The sequence below is a fragment of the Tachyglossus aculeatus genome, chromosome 17 (genome assembly GCF_015852505.1).
Source record: "Tachyglossus aculeatus isolate mTacAcu1 chromosome 17, mTacAcu1.pri, whole genome shotgun sequence".
Lineage (NCBI taxonomy): Eukaryota > Metazoa > Chordata > Mammalia > Monotremata > Tachyglossidae > Tachyglossus > Tachyglossus aculeatus.
In genome coordinates, this window is record NC_052082.1 from 23,580,737 (window position 1) to 23,600,578 (window position 19,842).

General features: G+C 41.6%; 1 protein-coding gene across 4 annotated transcripts in view; it reads left to right on the forward strand.

Moving 5' to 3' along the window:
* The window catches only part of DZIP1 (DAZ interacting zinc finger protein 1), a 64,450-nt gene that overhangs the window by 8,293 nt on the left and 36,315 nt on the right, over nt 1-19,842 (forward strand). For 3 of the 4 annotated variants that reach the window (XM_038759651.1, XM_038759654.1, XM_038759653.1), the window contains exons 3-6: nt 2,528-2,714; nt 3,785-4,321; nt 9,192-9,276; nt 13,880-14,007. In XM_038759651.1, the coding sequence (XP_038615579.1) occupies nt 2,712-2,714; nt 3,785-4,321; nt 9,192-9,276; nt 13,880-14,007 (753 nt within the window). In that variant the 5' untranslated portion in view covers nt 2,528-2,711. The remainder of the gene's footprint in view (nt 1-2,527; nt 2,715-3,784; nt 4,322-9,191; nt 9,277-13,879; nt 14,008-19,842) is intronic. The other variant, XM_038759652.1, reaches the window with a different exon arrangement.

The window sequence follows — 19,842 nt, forward strand, 5'->3', positions numbered from 1 at the left end:
CACATATGGAAAAAGTGAAATACTTGTCAATACTGCTTAGTGTATGAACAGCATGGTACTAAGCACTTGGGAGACTAAAATATCGAAAGAGTAGGTATGGACGATTGCTGCGCACGGGGAATATCCTGTTCTGCTACAATAGATTGTGAGCCCCAAGTGGGACCGGGATTATCTGTGTCTGACTGGATTATCTTGTATACCCCAGTGCTTACTACAATACCTGGCACATAGTAAGTGCTTAACAAATATCACAATTAATATTATTAGTCGTTGAGAGGAAAACAGGGTACGTTTAGCTATGGCAATAAGGAGTGAATTTTGAGCAGCAGAAGTTGGGTCTCAGCCTGGATTTACATCCGTTGTGTTCAGCCACACAGGTGCATGCAAAAGGAGAGGAAGTAGATAGTGATGGGGATCCAGGGCTGGGAATTGGTGGTGTGAGATCAGTGAAAGAATAGGGGACAACAAGAAAGTGGAGGTGGGTAGAGTGAGCCAAATTAAAGGTGTGTACTTTTGCATCAAGGGATGGAAGGACCGGCAGGGACTCAAGGGTGAGATAGCAAGGGATAGGTGGGCCGGATCTAGAGTACTAAGGCTGTGGTAAAGGGTGAGGACTGAATATTTAGGCCGAGGGTTATGGGGAAGGTGGCTGGTTAGAGGGTTGTGGTCCTAGAGTTGTAGGTCAGAGTTGAGGTTAGAGATGAGGCATTGTTTCAAAGTGTTTAGATCAAGTGCGGTCACTTAGTGGAAGAGATTCTCACATCACCAGAGTCATTTTGACACCAACATCAGAATCCTTGTTGTGTCCTCAAGCTTGAATGCGTACAACCGGTGGAATAAAATTTAGTTTACATCGGTACTTTTTACTCAATTAGATTGTAAGCTTCTTGCAACAGGAACATGTATTTTGCTTTCTTCTCCCAAGTACTTGGTATACTCTTCTGTATCCAGAAGGCACTTAATTGATACCGTTAATCAATAATGGGAAAAAAGATCTAAGAAGGCCCCTTTAGTTGTGACATAGCCTACCGTAATACTCTAATTATAGTATCCTGATACATTTTATAGTATCAGGATACATTTATCCTGATGCTTTTGTAAGTCAGAGTATATATGATGTGCAGCCTACTACGTCTCATAGTCTGAAGCCAAATTATCATTCAGGGAGCACAAAGTTTACCAGGTTCTTCAGAGTCAATCCAGAATAACTTTTGCTATCAAAAGAGAGAAAGGAGGTTTAATAATTTCCAGTCACCAACTCTTACTCTTCTTGAAGATAGGGATAATTGGAAATGTAAGGGGAAGGGAGAAAGACAATATTCAAATCAGTAGTATTCTAATTTTCAACTATCAAGTTTTCCATAAACTTGATGCAGGATAGTTATCTGCCTATGTTTGAAAAATATATTTTCAGAGACTTCATTAATATCTGCTTATGCTGACTTATAAATATTTGGATCCTTTAGTTTTTAAGAGTACCATATAATAGGTGCACTTCTCTTGTGATGTAAAAAGTTCAGATCAGTATTCTCCCAGGCTAAATATAGTGAATGCCAAAAAGTTATTGATGTAACTACAATGTCAGTGTAACAGTGAAGACTTGGAAAAATCTTTTGTTAATCAGATTATTAATGTTAAGCTGGTTGAATGAATGGATGACTGGTTTAGTCCAGTGCTCTGCACACAGTAAGCGCTCAATAAATACGATTGGATGAATGAATGTGTGACAGGGGTTTAGTCCAGTGCTCTACACACAGTAAGCGCTCAATAAATACGATTGAATGAATGAATGGATGGCAGGGGTTTAGTCCGGTGCTCTGCACACAGTAAGAGCTCAATAAATACGATTGAATGGATGAATGAATGACAGGTTTAGTCCGGTGCTCTGCACACAGTAAGTGCTCAATAAATACGAGTGAATGAATGGATGAAGGGTTTAGTCCTGTGCTCTGCACACAGTAAGCACTCAGTAAATACGATTGAATGAGTGAATGGATGACAGGGGTTTAGTCCGGTGCTCTGCACACAGGAAACCCTCAGTAAATACGATTGGATGAATGAATAGGTGACAAGTTTAGTCCGGTGCTCTGCACACAGTAAGCGCTCAGTAAATACGATTGGATGAATGAATGTGTGACGGGTTTAGTCCAGTGCTCTGCACACAGTAAGCGCTCAATAAATACGATTGAATGAATAACAGGGGTTTAGTCAGGTGCTCTGCACACAGTAAGCCCTCAATAAATACGATTGAATGAATGAATGCATGACGGGTTTAGTCCAGGGTTCTGCACAGAGTAAGCACTCAATAAATACGATTGAATGAATGTGTGACAGGTTTAGTCCAGTGCTCTGCACACAGTAAGCGCTCAGTAAATACGATTGAATGAGTGAGTGGATGACAGGGGTTTAGTCCGGTCCTGTGCACACAGTAAGCGCTCAATAAATACAACTGACTAAAGGGGTTTGGGTGTTCCTTTTCCTGTGGGGATGGCCCCATCCCATCTTCCTCTCCCTGGCTTTATTGCAGGGCTCCCGGACGCCGAACCCCGCGGCCCGGGGCGCTGCCATAGCAACGGGAGGGACCAGCAGGGCCTAACTTGCCAACGCCGCCTGTCTCTGCGGCTGGGAGCCAGGGGACCACCACGACGACGGCGAGGAAGAGGAGGGGAGGAGAAGGCGGACCCCAGACCCCAGCTCCATCCTGCGCGCCCATGGTAAGCAGAGCCGGGGCCGACGTCCCCATCCCACCCAACGCAGCCCGGCAACGGCCAGGCTGGGGTGCGTGTTGGGGTTCATTCAATCGTATTCATTCATTCATTCAGTCGTATTTATTGAGTGCTCCTTGTGTGCAGAGCACTGTACTAAGCGCTTGAGAAGTACAAGTTGGCTACATAGACCGTCCCTACCCAACAACGGGCTCACAGTCTAGAAGCAGCATGGCCCAGTGGAAAGAGCCCGGGCTTTAGAGTCAGAGGTCATGGGTTAAAATCCCAGCTCTGCCAATTGTCAGCTGTGTTACTTTGGGCAAGTCACTTAACTTCAGTGCTTAGGACAGTGCTTTGCACATAGTAAGCACTTAATAAATGCCATAATTAATTAATTAACTTCTCTGAGCCTCAGTTACCCCCCCGCCTTACCTCCTTCCCCTCCCCACAGCACTTGTATATATGTATATATTTACATCTGTATATATGTATATGTTTACATATGTATATATTTACATATTTAAATATGTTTGTACATAGTTGTTACTCTATTTATTTGTACATATTCTATTTTATTAATATGTTTTGTTTTGTTCTCTGTCTTCCCCTTCTAGACTGTGAGCCCACTGTTGGGTAGGGACTGTCTCTATATGTTCCCAACTTGTACTTCCCAAGCGCTTAGTACAGTGCTCTGCACCCAGTAAGCTCTCAATAAGTACGATTGAATGAATGAATCTGTAAAATGGAGTTTAATAATGTGAGCCCCCCCCGTGGGACAATCTGATCACCTTGTAACCTCCCCAGCGCTTAGAACAGTGCTCTGCACATAGTAAGCGCTTAATAAATGCCATTATTATTATTATTATTTATTTTAGAAGGGGGAGACAGACAACACAGCAAAACATGGAGACAGATGTCAAAATCGTCAGAACAAATAGAATTAAAGCTATATGCACATCATTAACAAAATAAATAGAATAGTAAATATGTACAAGAATAGTAAATATGTACAATATTTACAGATATGTCCCCCCTGTCCCCCTCCTCGCCAACCCCCGCTGTCCTCCGTGTCCCCGCAGCCGTTTCAGAAGCACGTTTACTTCCCATTGGCCGTCGGGGCGGAGGCCGCAGAGGGGATGGCAGCGGGGCTCGGGCCCGCTCTCGCTCCCGGCCCGGGCCCCGTCCCCTTCTTCCAGTTCCGACCCCGGCAGGAGAGCGTGGACTGGAGGCGGCTCGGCGCCATCGACGTGGACAAGGTGGCCGGCGAGCTGGACTTCCTCACCTTGCAGGAGAACATGGCCAACATCACCTTCTGCAAGCTGGAGGACGAGAAGTGCCCCCACTGCCAGGCCGGGCTGGACCCCGTGCTGCTGAAGCTGATCCGGCTGGCACAGCTGACCATCGAGTACCTGCTGCATTCCCAGGAGTTCCTCACCACCCAGCTGCAGGGCCTGGAGCAGCGGCTGCGCCGCAGCCTCGCCGACGGCGAGCAGGGCAAGAGGGCCCTGGCCAAACAAGCCGCCGACATCAAGCTCCTCAAGGACGAGTGCCGGCGCCGCAAAAAGCTCATCTCCACCCAGCAGCTGATGATCGAGGCCAAGGCCAGCTATCACCAGGTAGAAGCCCCCGGGCCGCCGAGCCCCTCGGACCACCACGTTTCTGTTCGCAGGTGACCTTGAAAGGACTGTGCTGGGTGGCGTTGCTCTGGGCTGTCGTTTAGAGTGTATCTAAAACGGAGGGAGTGGCAGTGAACCCGTGTCATTGCTTCAATGACCTCAGTCCACGTGCCAGAGGCGTTTACGAGCAAGTGATCTAGCTCATTCTATTCTGCACGTCTGTCATTTTCATTTGAGGACTCAAACAGGTAATGCCACTCGTGTAGCATTGCTCTGGGCTGTCATTTAGCATGTATCTAAAAGGGAGAGAGCGGCAGTGAACCCGTGTCATTGAATGACCTCAGCCCCCGTGCCAGAGGCGTTTATGAACAGGTGACCTAGCTCATTCTGTTCTGCTTATCTGTCATTTTCATTTGAGGACTTGAACAGGTAACGCCATTTGTGTATTAATGCTCGACTAGAAGCGGCCTTTCTCCAGAGATGTTTTTGAAGAGCCTCTCCTAGGCTGTAAACAAAATGAGTACTGAAGACAATTGAGGATCTTTATTTTAACGTCTGTTTCCCCTCCATTCATTCAGACCAGTTGAGCACAGAGCACTGTACTAAGCCCTTGGGAAAGTATGCTACAACAAAGAGTGACATTCCCTGCCCACAAAGAGCTTACAGTCTGGGGGGCAGGGGGGAGGAGAAACAGTCTAGGGGGTATGAGACTGTAGACTTGTAAGGTCCTTGAGTGACAGGAATCCTGTCTACCAACTCTACTGTAGTATACTTTCCCAAACGCTTAGTACAACACCCCGCACAGCCAGCACACAAAGGCCGTGGACTGCAGGAGAGTTTCTGTAGAGGCACCACCAGTGTGAATGCCCGTAACAAAAACATGAAACAATAAATAAGCTCATTTGGAAGTTGTAAAACTTTTCCAAATCTTTTTGCTGAACTACTGTTGTGCAAGTACAGTAGAAAGTAATCTGGGGACATAATGAACCAAATAAATTATCACCCTTCCCCCCCACCTTTTCTTTCTTCCAAGAAAAGTTGTAAGGCTAGCATACCCCCTGTATTTTTACCGTGTCCAGGTCTCTTGACTCCCACACTCATTTATGTCATAGATGAAGGGAGAAGTTTTGACCCACAACACTTGCTAGTTTGTACAGACAAACAAGTTGCTACTGGTCTTTACTTACAAGACATAACCTGCTTACTGTGAATTTTTGTTCTTTAAGCCTCAGTAAGAGTCTGCAGCAGATGACACCATGAATAAACATTCAGCAAAAATCCTTTGGAGTGAGGAGGGCTCGTTTCCATATGAGTGTTTCTCTATTAGCATATAGTTGATAAAACCATTTGCAGAATTAGGAGGATGTGGACAGTGTTATCGCAATAAGTTGTGCAGTCTCCTTTTCCAGAGGAGTTTAAGACGTAGTATTAGAGCATGGCATGGGAGTCAGAGAGACTTGGGGTCTCACAGCAGAGACCTCCTGCTGCGTGACCTTGGCCAAGTCACTTGAATTCTCTGAGACTCATCTGTAAAATGGGGATTAAGACTTTCTGCTTAATGTGGGACACAGAATGTTCCCAACCTGATTAGCTTGCATATACAGGTGCCTGGCACATAGTAAGCGCTTCACAAATACTGTCAAAAGCGTGGAGAGGGGACTACCACTCTCTTTTTGAGGTGTTCTCCGTGAATCCGGAGTGAAGGTAGAAATTAATTATAAAATCTTTTGCGGGGCCTTTTAGCCTTAGAGAGTTAGATTCTAAATTAAAATTTGGGGATGAAATGCCCAAATACCTTTTGTATGGCATTGAAGACTTTGATCACTTAACAGTCAGTAGGAGAAAGAGGGAGTGAGAGTTCCCTTTAGATTTTTCCTTCCCGTTGGGGAGGTTCCTGCTTGGGATGCCTAGCCTCCAGTATGACGAGTCAGGAGAAATGAGACCAATTTCCCATCTCCTTCAGCCACCCCCACTGACCGATTTCTGAATAATACCATATCCAAAAGCAAACCGGGGATGTAAACAAATGTGGCTTTGTGAGTCAGGGTCTGGTGCTGGTATCTAGTTTTAGTTCATTTGGGATTCTTCTTTCAAGTTGTGCAGATTTCAGCCCCCTTTCCAGGGCCACTTGTTAGCAAAAGTGAATGATTTGGGAAAGTTTATGTTTCTTAAATGGTACTTATTTGGAAATTGTTTTTGGTTTTGGCAGTGCACTACTGCAAGCCCAGGAAATCACCATTCTTCTCTTTTATACATGTCTCTGTCTCCCCTTCCTGCAACACTGCCCCCACCTCTGTGCTTTACCTGATACAGCTGCCCAGTATATCAATATATTATAGGCACCATTTCTTTTTGTTCTACTTAATAGTAATTTAATTTACTAATGAACTATTTGTAAAATGATTAGCAGTTTGCCTGTTTTTAGTGTGAACTGCTTATAGATGAATTCCTATACAGTTATTTATCCATACGATGCATTTGACTTGCCTGTGTCAATAGCTTAAAATTGAGCTGCAGGAGGGAGGCAGAAAAGAAATAAAAAACCAGTGAAAATCCATAAGCTGGAGAACAAACTGGATTCAGGTTTATTCCGTCCTGGAGTCTCCCTGGAGGAGGTCTGTCTGTTCCTGTATCCCTGATGGCAGTTGTTCTCAAAGATCCAAACTGTCCTGGTCTCAAGTGCCCTAGGAAAATTCAGCATTTTCAGTGTCCACTTGTCTTTCCTTCTCCATCTTGCCTCCTTGCTTCCACTGTTTCAGGTTGATGTTTTACGAACTTGAGTATTCATGTTCTCTGATACTTCTTTGAGCCTGAGAAGCAGACATCTGACTTTTTAAGTTGGGGCACAAGACGGACTTGTTCTTCCCAAAGTCCATGAATGAGAGATGCCCCAGTAATTCATTTGTTCATTCAATCAGTCTCATTTATTGAGAGCTTACTGTATGCAGAGCACTATACTATGTGCTTGGAAAGTATGATACAGCAATAGAGACAGTCTCTGCCCACAATGGGTTTACAGTAGTTGGTCTAGACAGCTGAGGTCTGCTGCTAATAGGGTCAAATCCCCAGGGAAGCTGTGGGTTGGATTGGTACCAGCCCAAATCCAAGTGATTTGGGTCAACCAGATTTTTTTTTCAAGACCCCAGATAAAGAAGCATGGCCAGTGACATTTGGCTGTATGTATGCTCTTAAGCTACCCTGGTGAGCAGGATAGCACTAAGCAAGTACTAAACGCCAGCAATAGGTCAGACCCTGTTGTAGCTGTAGATTTTTACCATGAGGACCTTCCACAGAGAACACTATTTTTGCATAAATCCTAATTTTAAAATTTCCAACCTGTTTTTGGTTACTATCAAGGTGCAAATGCCCCAGAGCTTATTACCCAGCACACCTGTGTTGGGGAGTCTGTCCAGGCTACCTTTCTGCTTCCTGCTTCAATTCAAGAAGTTGATTGTAGTCTAGTAAAACCGCTTCCACTTGGGTGCTCATTACCTTAGCTTGTTTGTGTTGACTATCAGAATACAGTTGCAATTTATGGATGCTAGGGTATCTTAGGAAGACAGTGTCTAACTTATTTGCATAGCTGAAAGAAAAGAATTATGACTCTCATGTCCCCTTTTTCACCTCACCTTCAGAGATAGGGAGCATGAAAAGCTTTGTTTTTGAGGTTTGGTTATAGCAAGTTGGGTCAGCCTTAATACTTGGATCCTAACTGGGTCTGGCCCTGAGCCAAGGCCATTCAGGACTGCTGCCCTGGAAGCATCCCTAAATCCAGTGCGTGTGCCCGGAGAAGGAATTCTTGTCTCAGTGACTGTTCTCTGGCTAAAGCTTTGCTCCCAAAATGCTGTTGGAAAAACTGTTGCTAATGAATCTATTAAGTTGCAGTTGGGAACATTTCTTCCCATTGGCCATTCCCCACCAAAGAGAACATAGAGAGAGCAGCTAGGTGAAAGTTTTCTCCTTCCATGTCTGGGAAGGTACATTATCTTTCTAGGCTTACCAGGAAAAATCAATAATTGTTTTGTAATCTATTATCCCAGTGACCCTCACACAGCAGATTTGAATAGTCTACCAGACAACAAGAATCTTCAGGGCCCCTAACTCTGATTATAATGCTCTTAGATATCAGTTATTTTTTTTACTAGGGTTTAAGCTAAGACTGCGACTTTCAGAGCAATCTTTGGATGTGGCAGATGTCATGATTAAGTGTTTACTGGTTTTATTTTGTGAAATGTGTGAGATGTTGTGAGAAGCTTTGCTTAGGTGAATATGGAATATGAGACAATTAAGCTAGCATGATACTTTTAATTTTTCATACTAAATATTTAATTTTTCATTTGTCATATGCAGAGGTTGTGAACCATAAAACCTAAGGTCAAAAATGTAAATGTGCTGGTTCATTCATTCAGTCATTTTTATTGAGCACGTACAGTGTGCAAAGCACTGTCTCAGTAGTGATAATTTTGCTGTATTCCATATATATTAGACTTAAATTAACATATTAAAGCAAAATAGATGTACTGTGCTCTAATTAGTGCTGAAGCCATATGAGTACTCTATTTCATACATATTCCTTCCTTAGTATATGTGGGTCTAGTTTCTAAACTGACCATATGACCACCCAGATGTTACTGTGAAAAATTTCATCTTTGTCTTTCCAAACTGGTGCACTAAGCCAGAAGTGGTGGTAGGAACTGACCTTAATTTTTAACTGTGTGTCAGTTTGAATCTGTCCTGTTGAAATGAAGAAAGATCATCTCTCCTGAGACAGACCAGAATCTGTCTGGTGTCTTTAAAAAATTGTGTTATGGAAGTGATTGATTATAGCGTTGACTGTTGACATTTTGGAGTATTTCTTGCTATTTTACAGTGCCATTTTTGTGAAAAGGCTTTTATGAACCAAGCTTTTCTCCAGAGTCATATTCAGCGACGACATCCTGAAGATATTCACATAGGTAAGTATTGATGAAGGCTTCCATGTTTAAGGTGGCTGTTTTTTCTCCTTCACCATTAGCCCTGGGATTCCTTTTCCCCTCCGCTTAGAAGCTTAGGTACGCTGAGGTATACAGCACTTTTTTCAGGTTGTTTTGTGTCCTTGTGAGAAAGTGACATGTTAAAAACTGAAATTCAAGTGGTAATTATCCCTGGCTAAGAAATGATCCTGGGTGCTGATTGGCTTGGGTGAGACTCCCTCATACCTCCACGTAACCTCCACTTGTCTATCTCGTCCTGCCTCCTAGATGAGTGGAACTATAGCCAAAATGGCCTCAGTTACCTTTCCTCTCCTGCCCACCACAAGCTGACTGCAGACACACACAGAGTCACTCAAACACAGACATGCACTTACTTGCCTGATCACCCACCCACCCGCTTGCCTTTGCAAGTCCCTGAGACACATCAACCAATTAATTAATTGTATTCAGTGAGCTCTTACTGTGTGCAGGGCACTGAACTAAGCACTTGGGAGAGTACAGCATGCCAGTATAATTGGCACATTCCCATTTGTGCTGCATACCTCCACTTGGCTGCAGGAGTTCTGAGTAAGGCAGTAAGATGGCCTTAACTCCCTCTGTACAATTTTTTCTAAGGTATCGAACAAGGCTGTACCTACTTGTCAGCATAATACGGTCTTCTTTGTTGCTCATGTTGGTTTTGTCGTTCTTTTGCTGAAAAGTGAACTTGAGCTGAGTGATGAAAGGACTGAATGAACAGGAAGAGACAGATTGGGCATTAATTAGCAGACACCAAGGCTCACTTGCCTTATCAGTCAACCTGGGTAGGTTCCTCACACATGGATAGGGCAAGGATAAATTATTTCCATTCTTGTTCAAAGGGCCATTGGGTAGGTGCTACAATACACTTTAATTCAGTTGAGCTATAGGACAAATTCAGAGGACACTTGTTAACCTGAATGACATAAACTGTCATCTCCTTCACAATTTTCTCGGCTCCCACGTTTATATTCTTATCTGTGGGTTTTCTGGCTCATTTTAAATAATCAGTAGGCAGTTTATGAGTAGCTTCTAATGTTCTGTTTAGAAAATCAGCCATGTACAGGGGGAGTCATCATACAGCCTTGAAAATATCTTTGTTGTTTGCAGGCAGACCACAGATTATACAAAATTATGTGTTTATATTAGATTATTTTGTATTTATGGAATTTAATGCTACGTATATATTTGTGAGAAAATAACTCCAAATAAAACACTTGATTTAATTTTAACACCATGTAGATTTTTCTTTAGTTTCTATACTTTTAGAAATTTCAAAATATGATAATTGTCTTAAATATATTGGAATGCATTACGATTTGTATCCCATTTTTCATCTAGATAAGGTGTGAAACTTTTCTATGGGTGTAAAGTGTTTTATTTGCCTACATTGTACTACTGAGAAGAGAGTACATTGCTTAACGTAGATTATCCCCTTCAGAAACAACATATTTTAAAAGAGGCCAGGCATAGAGGTATACCAGCTGTGGGGCATAGGCTACGAGGAAAAGACCTGTTGACTATATAATATTTAAATGGATGAATTTAAGGTACTTGAACAACAAAATACCTAACAGTGTGGTCTTGGTAAGTGGTTTGCATTTCCCTGTCTTCTTTCATCTCTACATTCCCTTCCTCCTCTCCAGTTTGTTTCCAATCTGTTCTGTTGTGGTCCTCTCTCCCCTCTCTTCCCTTTCCCTCCCTACAAGGCCACATGTAATTCATACCTTTGGACAATTCCCATCATGTATTTCACTAATAAGTTATTGCTGTTTTATCAGAAATGTTGTGTGACTAGTCAAACCTAACAGCATAAAATTTTCCTAGTTTGTGGCCCTAAGTAAGTGTATAGTTCTTTTTGTTATTTGTAAGGTTAATTGTCAGATGATTCAAAATGCTTCTTAAAAAAAGCCTGCTAGATCAGAAGTGCATTCAGCCCAGAATTATGTCTCCCAACAGAGGCAACCAGACACTTGGACATGTGCTGTCATGATTTATATCTGACCAACTAACTAGCTTTCCTAACTGTCCCGCTAATTATCTTATGTAGACATCTTGACCATAAATTTCTATGACCTCTTTTCAAAGTTTTGGTAGTTTATTTAATCAATTAGTGGTATTTATTGAGGACTTACGGTGTTCAGAGAGCCCTGTACTAGCGCTTAGGAGAGTATAATACAGTGGAGTTCAAAGGCACGATTCCTGCCCCCAAGGAGCTTACTGTGGTTACAGATTCCATATGCTTATCATCAGTGAATTCATTTTTACTTTTTCTAAATTTAGAATCTCCTTTAAGTTAAAATACATAGCTTTTAGTTTTTCTTTCTGGAGAATTTCATATTTCCTTCTCCAGATTCTTCAAGCATTTTCAATGTACTATGGTAAAGAAAACGTCATGCAAAATTGTAGGTGAAGATGTAGCATGATTTTATGTGGTGGCAAAACCAACCTTTTTGCTACATTTTCTTCCCAAATGATGCTCAACATTTATTGACTTTTCTGACTGCTCTTTGGGCTCATTATTTGGGGGTGCCGAGGCAGTGATTCTACGATCATTTCGTAGTTTTAACTGATAGCCTACAACCCATCCCCATGTAGTTGTTAGGTGGATTGTTTTTCTCTTCAAGGGGAACCTTTTTAAAGGCCTTTTAAAATCTGAGTGCAACAATTTTTCCTAGGTCCACTCCATCCCTATGTTATTGACCGCAGCACATTAGTGAGTTTCCTATAGAGAAACTGCTGTGTTTTCCTAAAATGCCCACCCTTCTTAAACTTAAATGAACAAATACAATTACTGTTATTATTACTAATACTTTTAAGATTGGGGAGCACATTTTGTGGTAAGCACTGTGCTAAGTACTGGGGAATATACAAGTTAATCAGGTGGGACACAGTCCCTGTCCTTCGGGGGGCTCACAGTCTAGAGGAGGGGGAGAACAGGTATTGACCCATTTTACAGATTAGAAAACTCGGGCTCAGAGAAGTTGTGATTTGCCCAAGGTCACGCAGAAGCGACACAGCAGGGATTAGAACCCAGAATCTCTAACTCCCAGGCCCACATTCTTTCCATTAGGTCACGCTTCTTCTCTGTAGAGTCTACTAAGTTGTATGGTATAGAAATGGGACACTTTTCCTATTATATTCCTAGAATCGCCTCTAGAACCCCACTTATATATGGGAATTAAATTGATGCTCCTGCCCCCTTCATTGGCCAATTGTAGTAATAAATTGTCCTAGGAGTTCCACAAATTCCCCTTGTCTTTTTTTTCAAAATTCTAAGCCGTAATCTGGTCCCAGGGGTTGCCTTAATATAGATTGACTGTTCATATAAAATAACCTGGGTTCTTGCCCACTTTGTTCCCGTACAAAATTTGATGATGGGATATTGCATAACACCTTCCCTGGGTAATGAATTCACCCAAATAGTTAAATTAATTTTTCCCTTTTTGGTTAATAGTTTCTACGTCAAAATCATTAAATGCCTCACTTGCCAGTTTTTGTTTTGGCTTATTTGAAGAATTTTTTGTTATTATCACTGACATCCCTTCAAATGGTTTTTCTGTTTTCATGAAAGCTGGCACTTTGTGGGTTTTTTAATTTTCATTTGGGAGAATGTACCATCTTTTCAAAGGATGACTTTGTCCCCTTCGAAGGTTTATTTTGTCATTTAGCTGTTTAGCCACGCAGGATTTCTGTTTGCCTGATTTATTTATTTGTTTTTAATTCTGTGGCATGTTTTACTTGGACTTTTAATGTGGTGTTTTTAAACAGCCTCCAAACTTCATGTAGGTTTTTTTTTTCCTTTAGATACTACGTTCAACCTTTTTCCAACAGGGGTTTACTCATTGTGTTCGGAAAATGTGTCTACCAATTTTGCTGTATTTTACTTTCCCAAGTGCTTAGCACAGTGCCCTGCAAACTGTAAGCACTCAATAAATGGGATTGATTGATCACACTATGAGTTTCTAAAACGAAGTACCTTTGTGTTGTTTTTTTGTGGTCTTTCCTCATCTTGTGATTCGAAAATCCAAGTCGCTCTTCCAGATGTTCTTACTGCTTCAGATTCTATACTCAGAGCTATTTCTCAGAACTTAAAATAGCATAGTATCTCCTTCAATCCATCAATCAGGGAGGTTTGTTGAGTGCTTACAACGTGCAGAGCACTGCACTAAGCGCTAGGGAGAGTACGATATAACCAAAATAGCAGGCACAGTCCCTGCCCGTAATGAGTTTAAAGTTTCCCCTGGGTTTCTAGAGCTATTTGTTTCAAAAAGGCAATTTTTATTCTCCAAAAAACCATTGTACATATTTTACTGTCTGTATTCCCCATCTAGATTATAAACTGTTTGAGGGCAGGAATCATGTCTACCAACTCTATAGTACTCTTTCTAGTGCCTAGTACAGTGGTCTGCACACAGTAAGTGGTGCTCAGTAATACTTCTGATTGATAAATATATCCCAGTGTCCTGGAAAAATTACTTCACCTCCCAAATGAGAGCAATTTACTCTCTTCTCAGTGGTAAAAAGATATTAAAAAAATAATAATGTAAATATATTTTCTTTAAAGCAGACTTAAAGAAGAAGGCCCAGACAGAAAAATTGCAAAATGAGATTGATGTGTTGAAAGAACAACTACAACTCACTAAATCTCAGTTAGAGGCTGAGCAACAAGCTCACATGGTCAAATTTTCTAAGGTATTAAAGCTTGATAATAACTTTATTTTTTTAAATTTTTTAATCCAGTAGTACATGCTGCAGTTTTGACATGGGCTTTTACTACAGTTCATGGGTCTGGTCATATGAAATGTATACCTAAAATGAGATCCGGCATAGTGCGCCACCAGGGATGGTTCTACATTATTTTTGTGTTGATTCAGGATCATATAAAACTGAACTAACCTTATTTATGGACAGTGTATAATATTTATTGAGTACTTACTGTGTGCAGAGCACTATACTAAGAGCTTGGAAAGTAAAATATGCCTGAATCCATGTCAGAAATACAGCACTTATTCCCTGCAGTGTCCTCAATTCCCCTTCTTTTAGAGATGTCAAAATAAGCCTTTCTAGATCAGTGCACTGCACATGGTAAGCACTCAATAAATATGATTGATTGATATACGAATCACACATACTTATGCCCCTTTGACTTTCTCAGATCTGAGCTTTCTTTTTTCACACTTGACTCTCTCCACCAATTCATCACTCAGTTGCCCAATATGAAAATGGTAGGTTCATTCAGTCATTTCATGGAGGTTCCAATCTAGGTTCTGCTAAGACACGCAGAAGTATTTTAATTATAAGTTGGGCATGTGAATACAGGCATATTCATTATTAACACTTCCAAGTTATTTTTAAGATTACCTTTATCAACACGGGGTTTATTAATTGTCCAGTGAGAGAGGTTAGAACCAGAACTCTACCATTTTTCTCTCCTTTGCTATTAAACCATTTCCTCATTAAAATTCATGATTTGTAATGGAGTATGTTTTTTTTTTTTTCATCAGGAAAAGAAATTTTACTAGTACAGTTGCTGGTCCTAAATTCAGAACTTTATTCTTTATGCATTAAATTATTTCTCAATTAATGGTAATTATTTATGAGTTGTAAAATTGAATAAAATAATTCAGTGGTAGAGTAAAAATAGATTCCTAGTCTCAATAATAGTCATCGCTTTATTCATTGTTCAACACTGCCTCCCTGAGTCCAGAGAAGGGAACTAGGTAAACTACTTAAGAGTTGTTGCATTATTAAAGTATAAAAACTTTAGTTTCTAAAGCATATTATCAATGTCAGTGATATTTATTGAGTGCTTACTGTGTTCAGAGCACTGTTCTAAGTGCTTGGGAGAGTACAATACAACAGAGTTAGCAGACGTGATCTGCTCATAATGAGCAAACGGTCTAGAGGATGAGCTTACACATACAGTGCTCCAATTTAAAAGAGAGTTTTCAGGAACCAGTTGTCTGGTGGAGCTGAGGACTAGGTGCATATGGCACTCTAGGCTGACAGCAGTGATCAATCAATCATTGGTATTTATTGAGTGCTGAAACAGAGCATTGTACTAAGTGCTCGGGAGAGTACAATACAACAGAATTAGGAGAAACGTTCCCTGCCCATAACGAGCTTACACGTAGAAGGGGAGATGGACATTAATTTTAATAAAAAATTTATAATATATAATTAAAGATGTGTACATAAATGATGGGGGGCTGGGGGCAGGGTGAATAACAAATGTCCAAAGGTCACAGATCCAGATGCATAGATGACACAGAAGGGAGAGCGAGCTGGTGATGAGGGCTTAATCAGTAAAGGCCTCTTGGAGGAGACATGACTTTAATAATGCTGTTAATGATATGGTCTTATTGAAATACACTGTGCCAGTTAAGTAATAATTTGCATCACTGGATGCATGTGCTTATGAATAGAAAACTGGGTGATATTTTATATGTTACCACTGTATGTCCTAAAATTGGTGGTGAATTGCGCAGAAAAGACATCAACCCTCATTACCAATTCCAAAGCTGGGAATGCCTGAATTTCTTGCCTAAAATTTCTCTGCTACTGTCACTTGGGAGACTGAAACCATTCCTTTGGCACAACCACCCTTCTTTATTCCCCCCTTATTGCTCTTGACTGGGGCAGTCACTGTGAGGTATGACGTGAGCAACATGAATCCAAAGGTTTTGCTGCCTTTGGAGGTGACACACCTTTTTGGTGTGGCCTGGACAGGGTGATAAATAATGCCTATTACTGTTCTTATGTTTGTGGTGAGATGAAGAATATGTATGTTGTTTTAAAATGCTCCTAGTCCTTCCTTTTTACCATTGGCAAACTTTTTAGGTAACAGTTTTGCAAACCTTACCTTTACAATAGATCAGATATCTCAATATGTTCTGCATAATGTTTTTTTAATATCCCTGATCTCTGTACGTTTTAGGTTCAAATTTAACAGCAAAAATTTCTGCTTGCAAAAAAAATTTGGAGTTATTGGCAATGGGTTGTTTACAGTACTTCAGCTTTTGCAAACCTGCATGATTGGGTATAGGTTAGGTAATTAGGCATTCCAACCAGAAAATTGTGAGTGTGATTAGAACGTGATTGGAATAGAACATGATGGAAGATTAGGGGAGAGTGATTACCGCACTTGGATGTGATTTGGCTGTGGCACAATGAGGGTCTATACAGGAATGCTTTTTCAGGTTCAGTTCAGTCAGGATCACAGGAAGCAATACTGTTTATAGTTCATAGGTACAGGTATATTCCTTCCAATATTGTGAACTTGTTGTGGGGAGGGAACATGTCTACCGACTCTGTTATATTCTACTCTCCCAAGTGCTTAGTACAGTGCTCTGTACACAGTAATCACCCAATAAATGTGATTGATTGATTAGAAGTTCACAACATAGCTAACTGGAAGCTGAACTTTTAAGTATTTGCAAATTGTGGGGCTAATGAACTTAAGATGTTGCAGACTTCTTAAAATGTGTATATTGTTTCCTATAATCTTTTTGAATTTCATTTGTGAAGAAAGGTTTGTACAATGTCAGTTTTTTTAATTTCGTCTCCTTACCTTCTTATTTCCCAATGAAAAACTTGTTGGCTTAATACAGTTTTTTTTAATAGTCTATCAGAGGTATTTATTGCATTGTCTACTATATGCAAGGCACTACATTCATACTTAGGAGAGTACACCAGAAGCAAGACACTGTCCTAGGCCTGAAGCAGCGTCCAAGCTAATGGGGTATATACGCAGGTGTAAAATATATAGAGATAAATAACTGAATGTGGGGATGTTCTTGTTAGATTATAAATTCCCGAAGGTAGGCAATGCATTTTCTATTCTATTATACCCTCTTAAGAGTTTAATGCAGTGTTCTGCACACAGTAAAGGCTCGATAAGTGTTTTGGATATATTATAAATACATAAGCACAATGGATGTTCATTGGATTTTCACAATTTGGAAGTTTGGGAATTAATGGAGAAAGACTTCTTGGAGAAGGTGAGATTTTAGGGGGAAGTTGAAGACAGAGCTGTGGTTTAATCAATGATATTTGTTGAGCGCTTACTGTGTACAGAGCACTTTACTTAGTGCTTGGGAGAGGACAGTAGAACAGACACATTACCTGCCCTCAATGAGCTTACAGTCTAGAGCGGGAGACAGACAATATAAATACATAAATGCAGTGATGGGAGACGTGGTGAATAAAGGGAGGAAGTCAGGGTGACACAGAAGGAAGTAGAAGAAAAGGAAAAGAGGGCTTAGCCAGGGAAGGCCTCTTGGAGAAGATGTGCCTTCAGTAAGACTTTGAAGTGGGGGGAGAGTAATTGTATTTTGGATATTTAGAGGGAGTGTGTTCCAGGCCAGAGGCAGGATGTGGGTGAGAGGTCAGCAGTGAAATAGATGAGGAAATATATGAGATCAAGGTACAGTCAGCATTAGAGGAGCGAAGTGTGTGGGCTGGATTGTAATAGGAGAGTAGTGAGGTGAGGTAGGAAGGGTCAAGTGATTGAGTGCTTTAAAGCTGATGGTAAGGAGTTTCTGTGTGATGCAGAGGTGGATGGGCAACTACTGGATGTTCTTAAGGAGTGGGGAAACATGGACTGAACGTTTCTGTAAGAAAATGATTCGGCCAGCAGAGTGAATTGTGGAATGGAGTGAGGAGAGGCAGGAGGCAAGGGAGATCAGCAAGGAGGCAGATACAGTAATCAAGGACCGATACGATAAGTGCTTGGATTAATGTGGTAACAGTTTGGATGGAGAGGAAAGGGTGAATTTTAGCAGTGTTGTGGAGGTTGAACCAATAGGATTTAGTAATAGATTGAGTATGCGGGTTGAATGAGAGATAAATGTGGGTTGACTGATGAGTAAAGGATAATGCCAGGATTATGGGTTTGTGAGACAGGAAAAATGGTGGTGCTATCTACAGTGATGGGAAAGTCAGGGGACGGACAGGGCTTGGGCGGGAAGATAAGGATTTCTGTTTTTGACATGTTCAATTTGAGTTGATGGTGATACATCCAAGTAGAGATGTCATGAAGGAAGGAGGAAATGCAAGACTGCAGAGAGGGAGAGAGATCAGGGCTTGGAGATGTAAATTTGGGTATCATCTGCTTAGAGATGGTAGTTGAAGTCATGTGAAAAAATGAGTTCTCGGAGGGAGTGAGAATAGCTGGAGAATAGAAGGGGACCCAGAACTGAACCCTGAGGGACACTCACAGTTAGGGGTAGGAGGCAGAGGAGGACCCCGCGAAAGAGATTGAGAATGAGCTGCCAGAGAGATAGGAGGAGAACCAGGAAAGAACAGTGTCAGTGAAGCTGAGGTTGGATAATGTTTTCAGGAGAAGGTGGTGGTTGACAGTGGCGAAGGCAGCTGAGTAGACTTAGTACATTTCCTAAAGGGAATGACGCAAGCAAGAAATTGGAGGTGGGAGAGTTGAGAGCAAGATAGCCTGGGAGGAATGAAGAGTGTATGCTGGGGAGTAGCAGGTGAAGAACAGAGTTGATCTGTAAAGGAGAAAATGCTGGTCAGGAGTCATGAAGGCAATAGTAAGGAATTCCTGCTTGATGCATAGAGAAATGGGTAGCCATTAGAGGGTTTTTGTGGTTGCAGAGAAGTTCCACATCATAGTTTAGGGAGATGGTCCAGCAGCAGCATGGATTATAAGCTAAAGTGACTGGGAATAGTGAGGAAGCTAAATGCAATAGTCCAGCCGTGAGACGATGAGAGCTTGAACCGCGATGGTGGCTGTTTGGGTAGAGAAGAAAGGGTGGGTTCAGAAAACATTATGGATTAAGAACCGACAGGATTTAGCAAGTGGTTGAAGGATAATCCTGAAAGAGAGAGACAGGGCTCAAGAATAGCACCAAGGTTGAGGGTTTCTGTGAGAGGGACAGAGTGGGGGTGGCATCGACAGACTTGGAAAATTTAGAAGGGTTGGTGGATTTAGCAGAGAGGATGAGCTGTCCAAATGCCAGATTTGTGGTGCTGATGGGACATTCAAGTGGAGATGTCCTGGAGGCAAGAAGAAATGTGAGATGATGTGGAAGGAGAGGAGTTTGGACTAGTGAGACAGGTCTGCACGGAGATGGTACTAGCTTCCAAATGAGAAGGTGAACATCCCAAAAGGATGAGTGTAAAGCAAGAAAACCTTAGTCTTGTGGGTTCACCCAATGTTAAGGGAGGAGAGGTAGGAGAAGAGGCAATCAATCAATGAATCAATCATATTTATTGAGCGCTTACGGTGTGCAGAGCACTGTACTAAGCGCTTGGGAAGTACAAGTTCTTCCCAACCCATGGCAGCATGGGTTCGTGGAAAGAGCAGGGGCCTATGATTCAGAAGACCTGGATTCTAATCCCATCTCTGCCATTTGCCTGCTGTGACCTTGGTCAGGTCACTTAACTTCCCAGTGCCTCACTTTCCTTATCTGTAAAATGGGGATTCATTCATTCCATCATATTTATCGAGTGCTTACTGTGTGCTGAGCACTGTACTAAGCACTTTGGAAAGTACAATAGAACAATAAG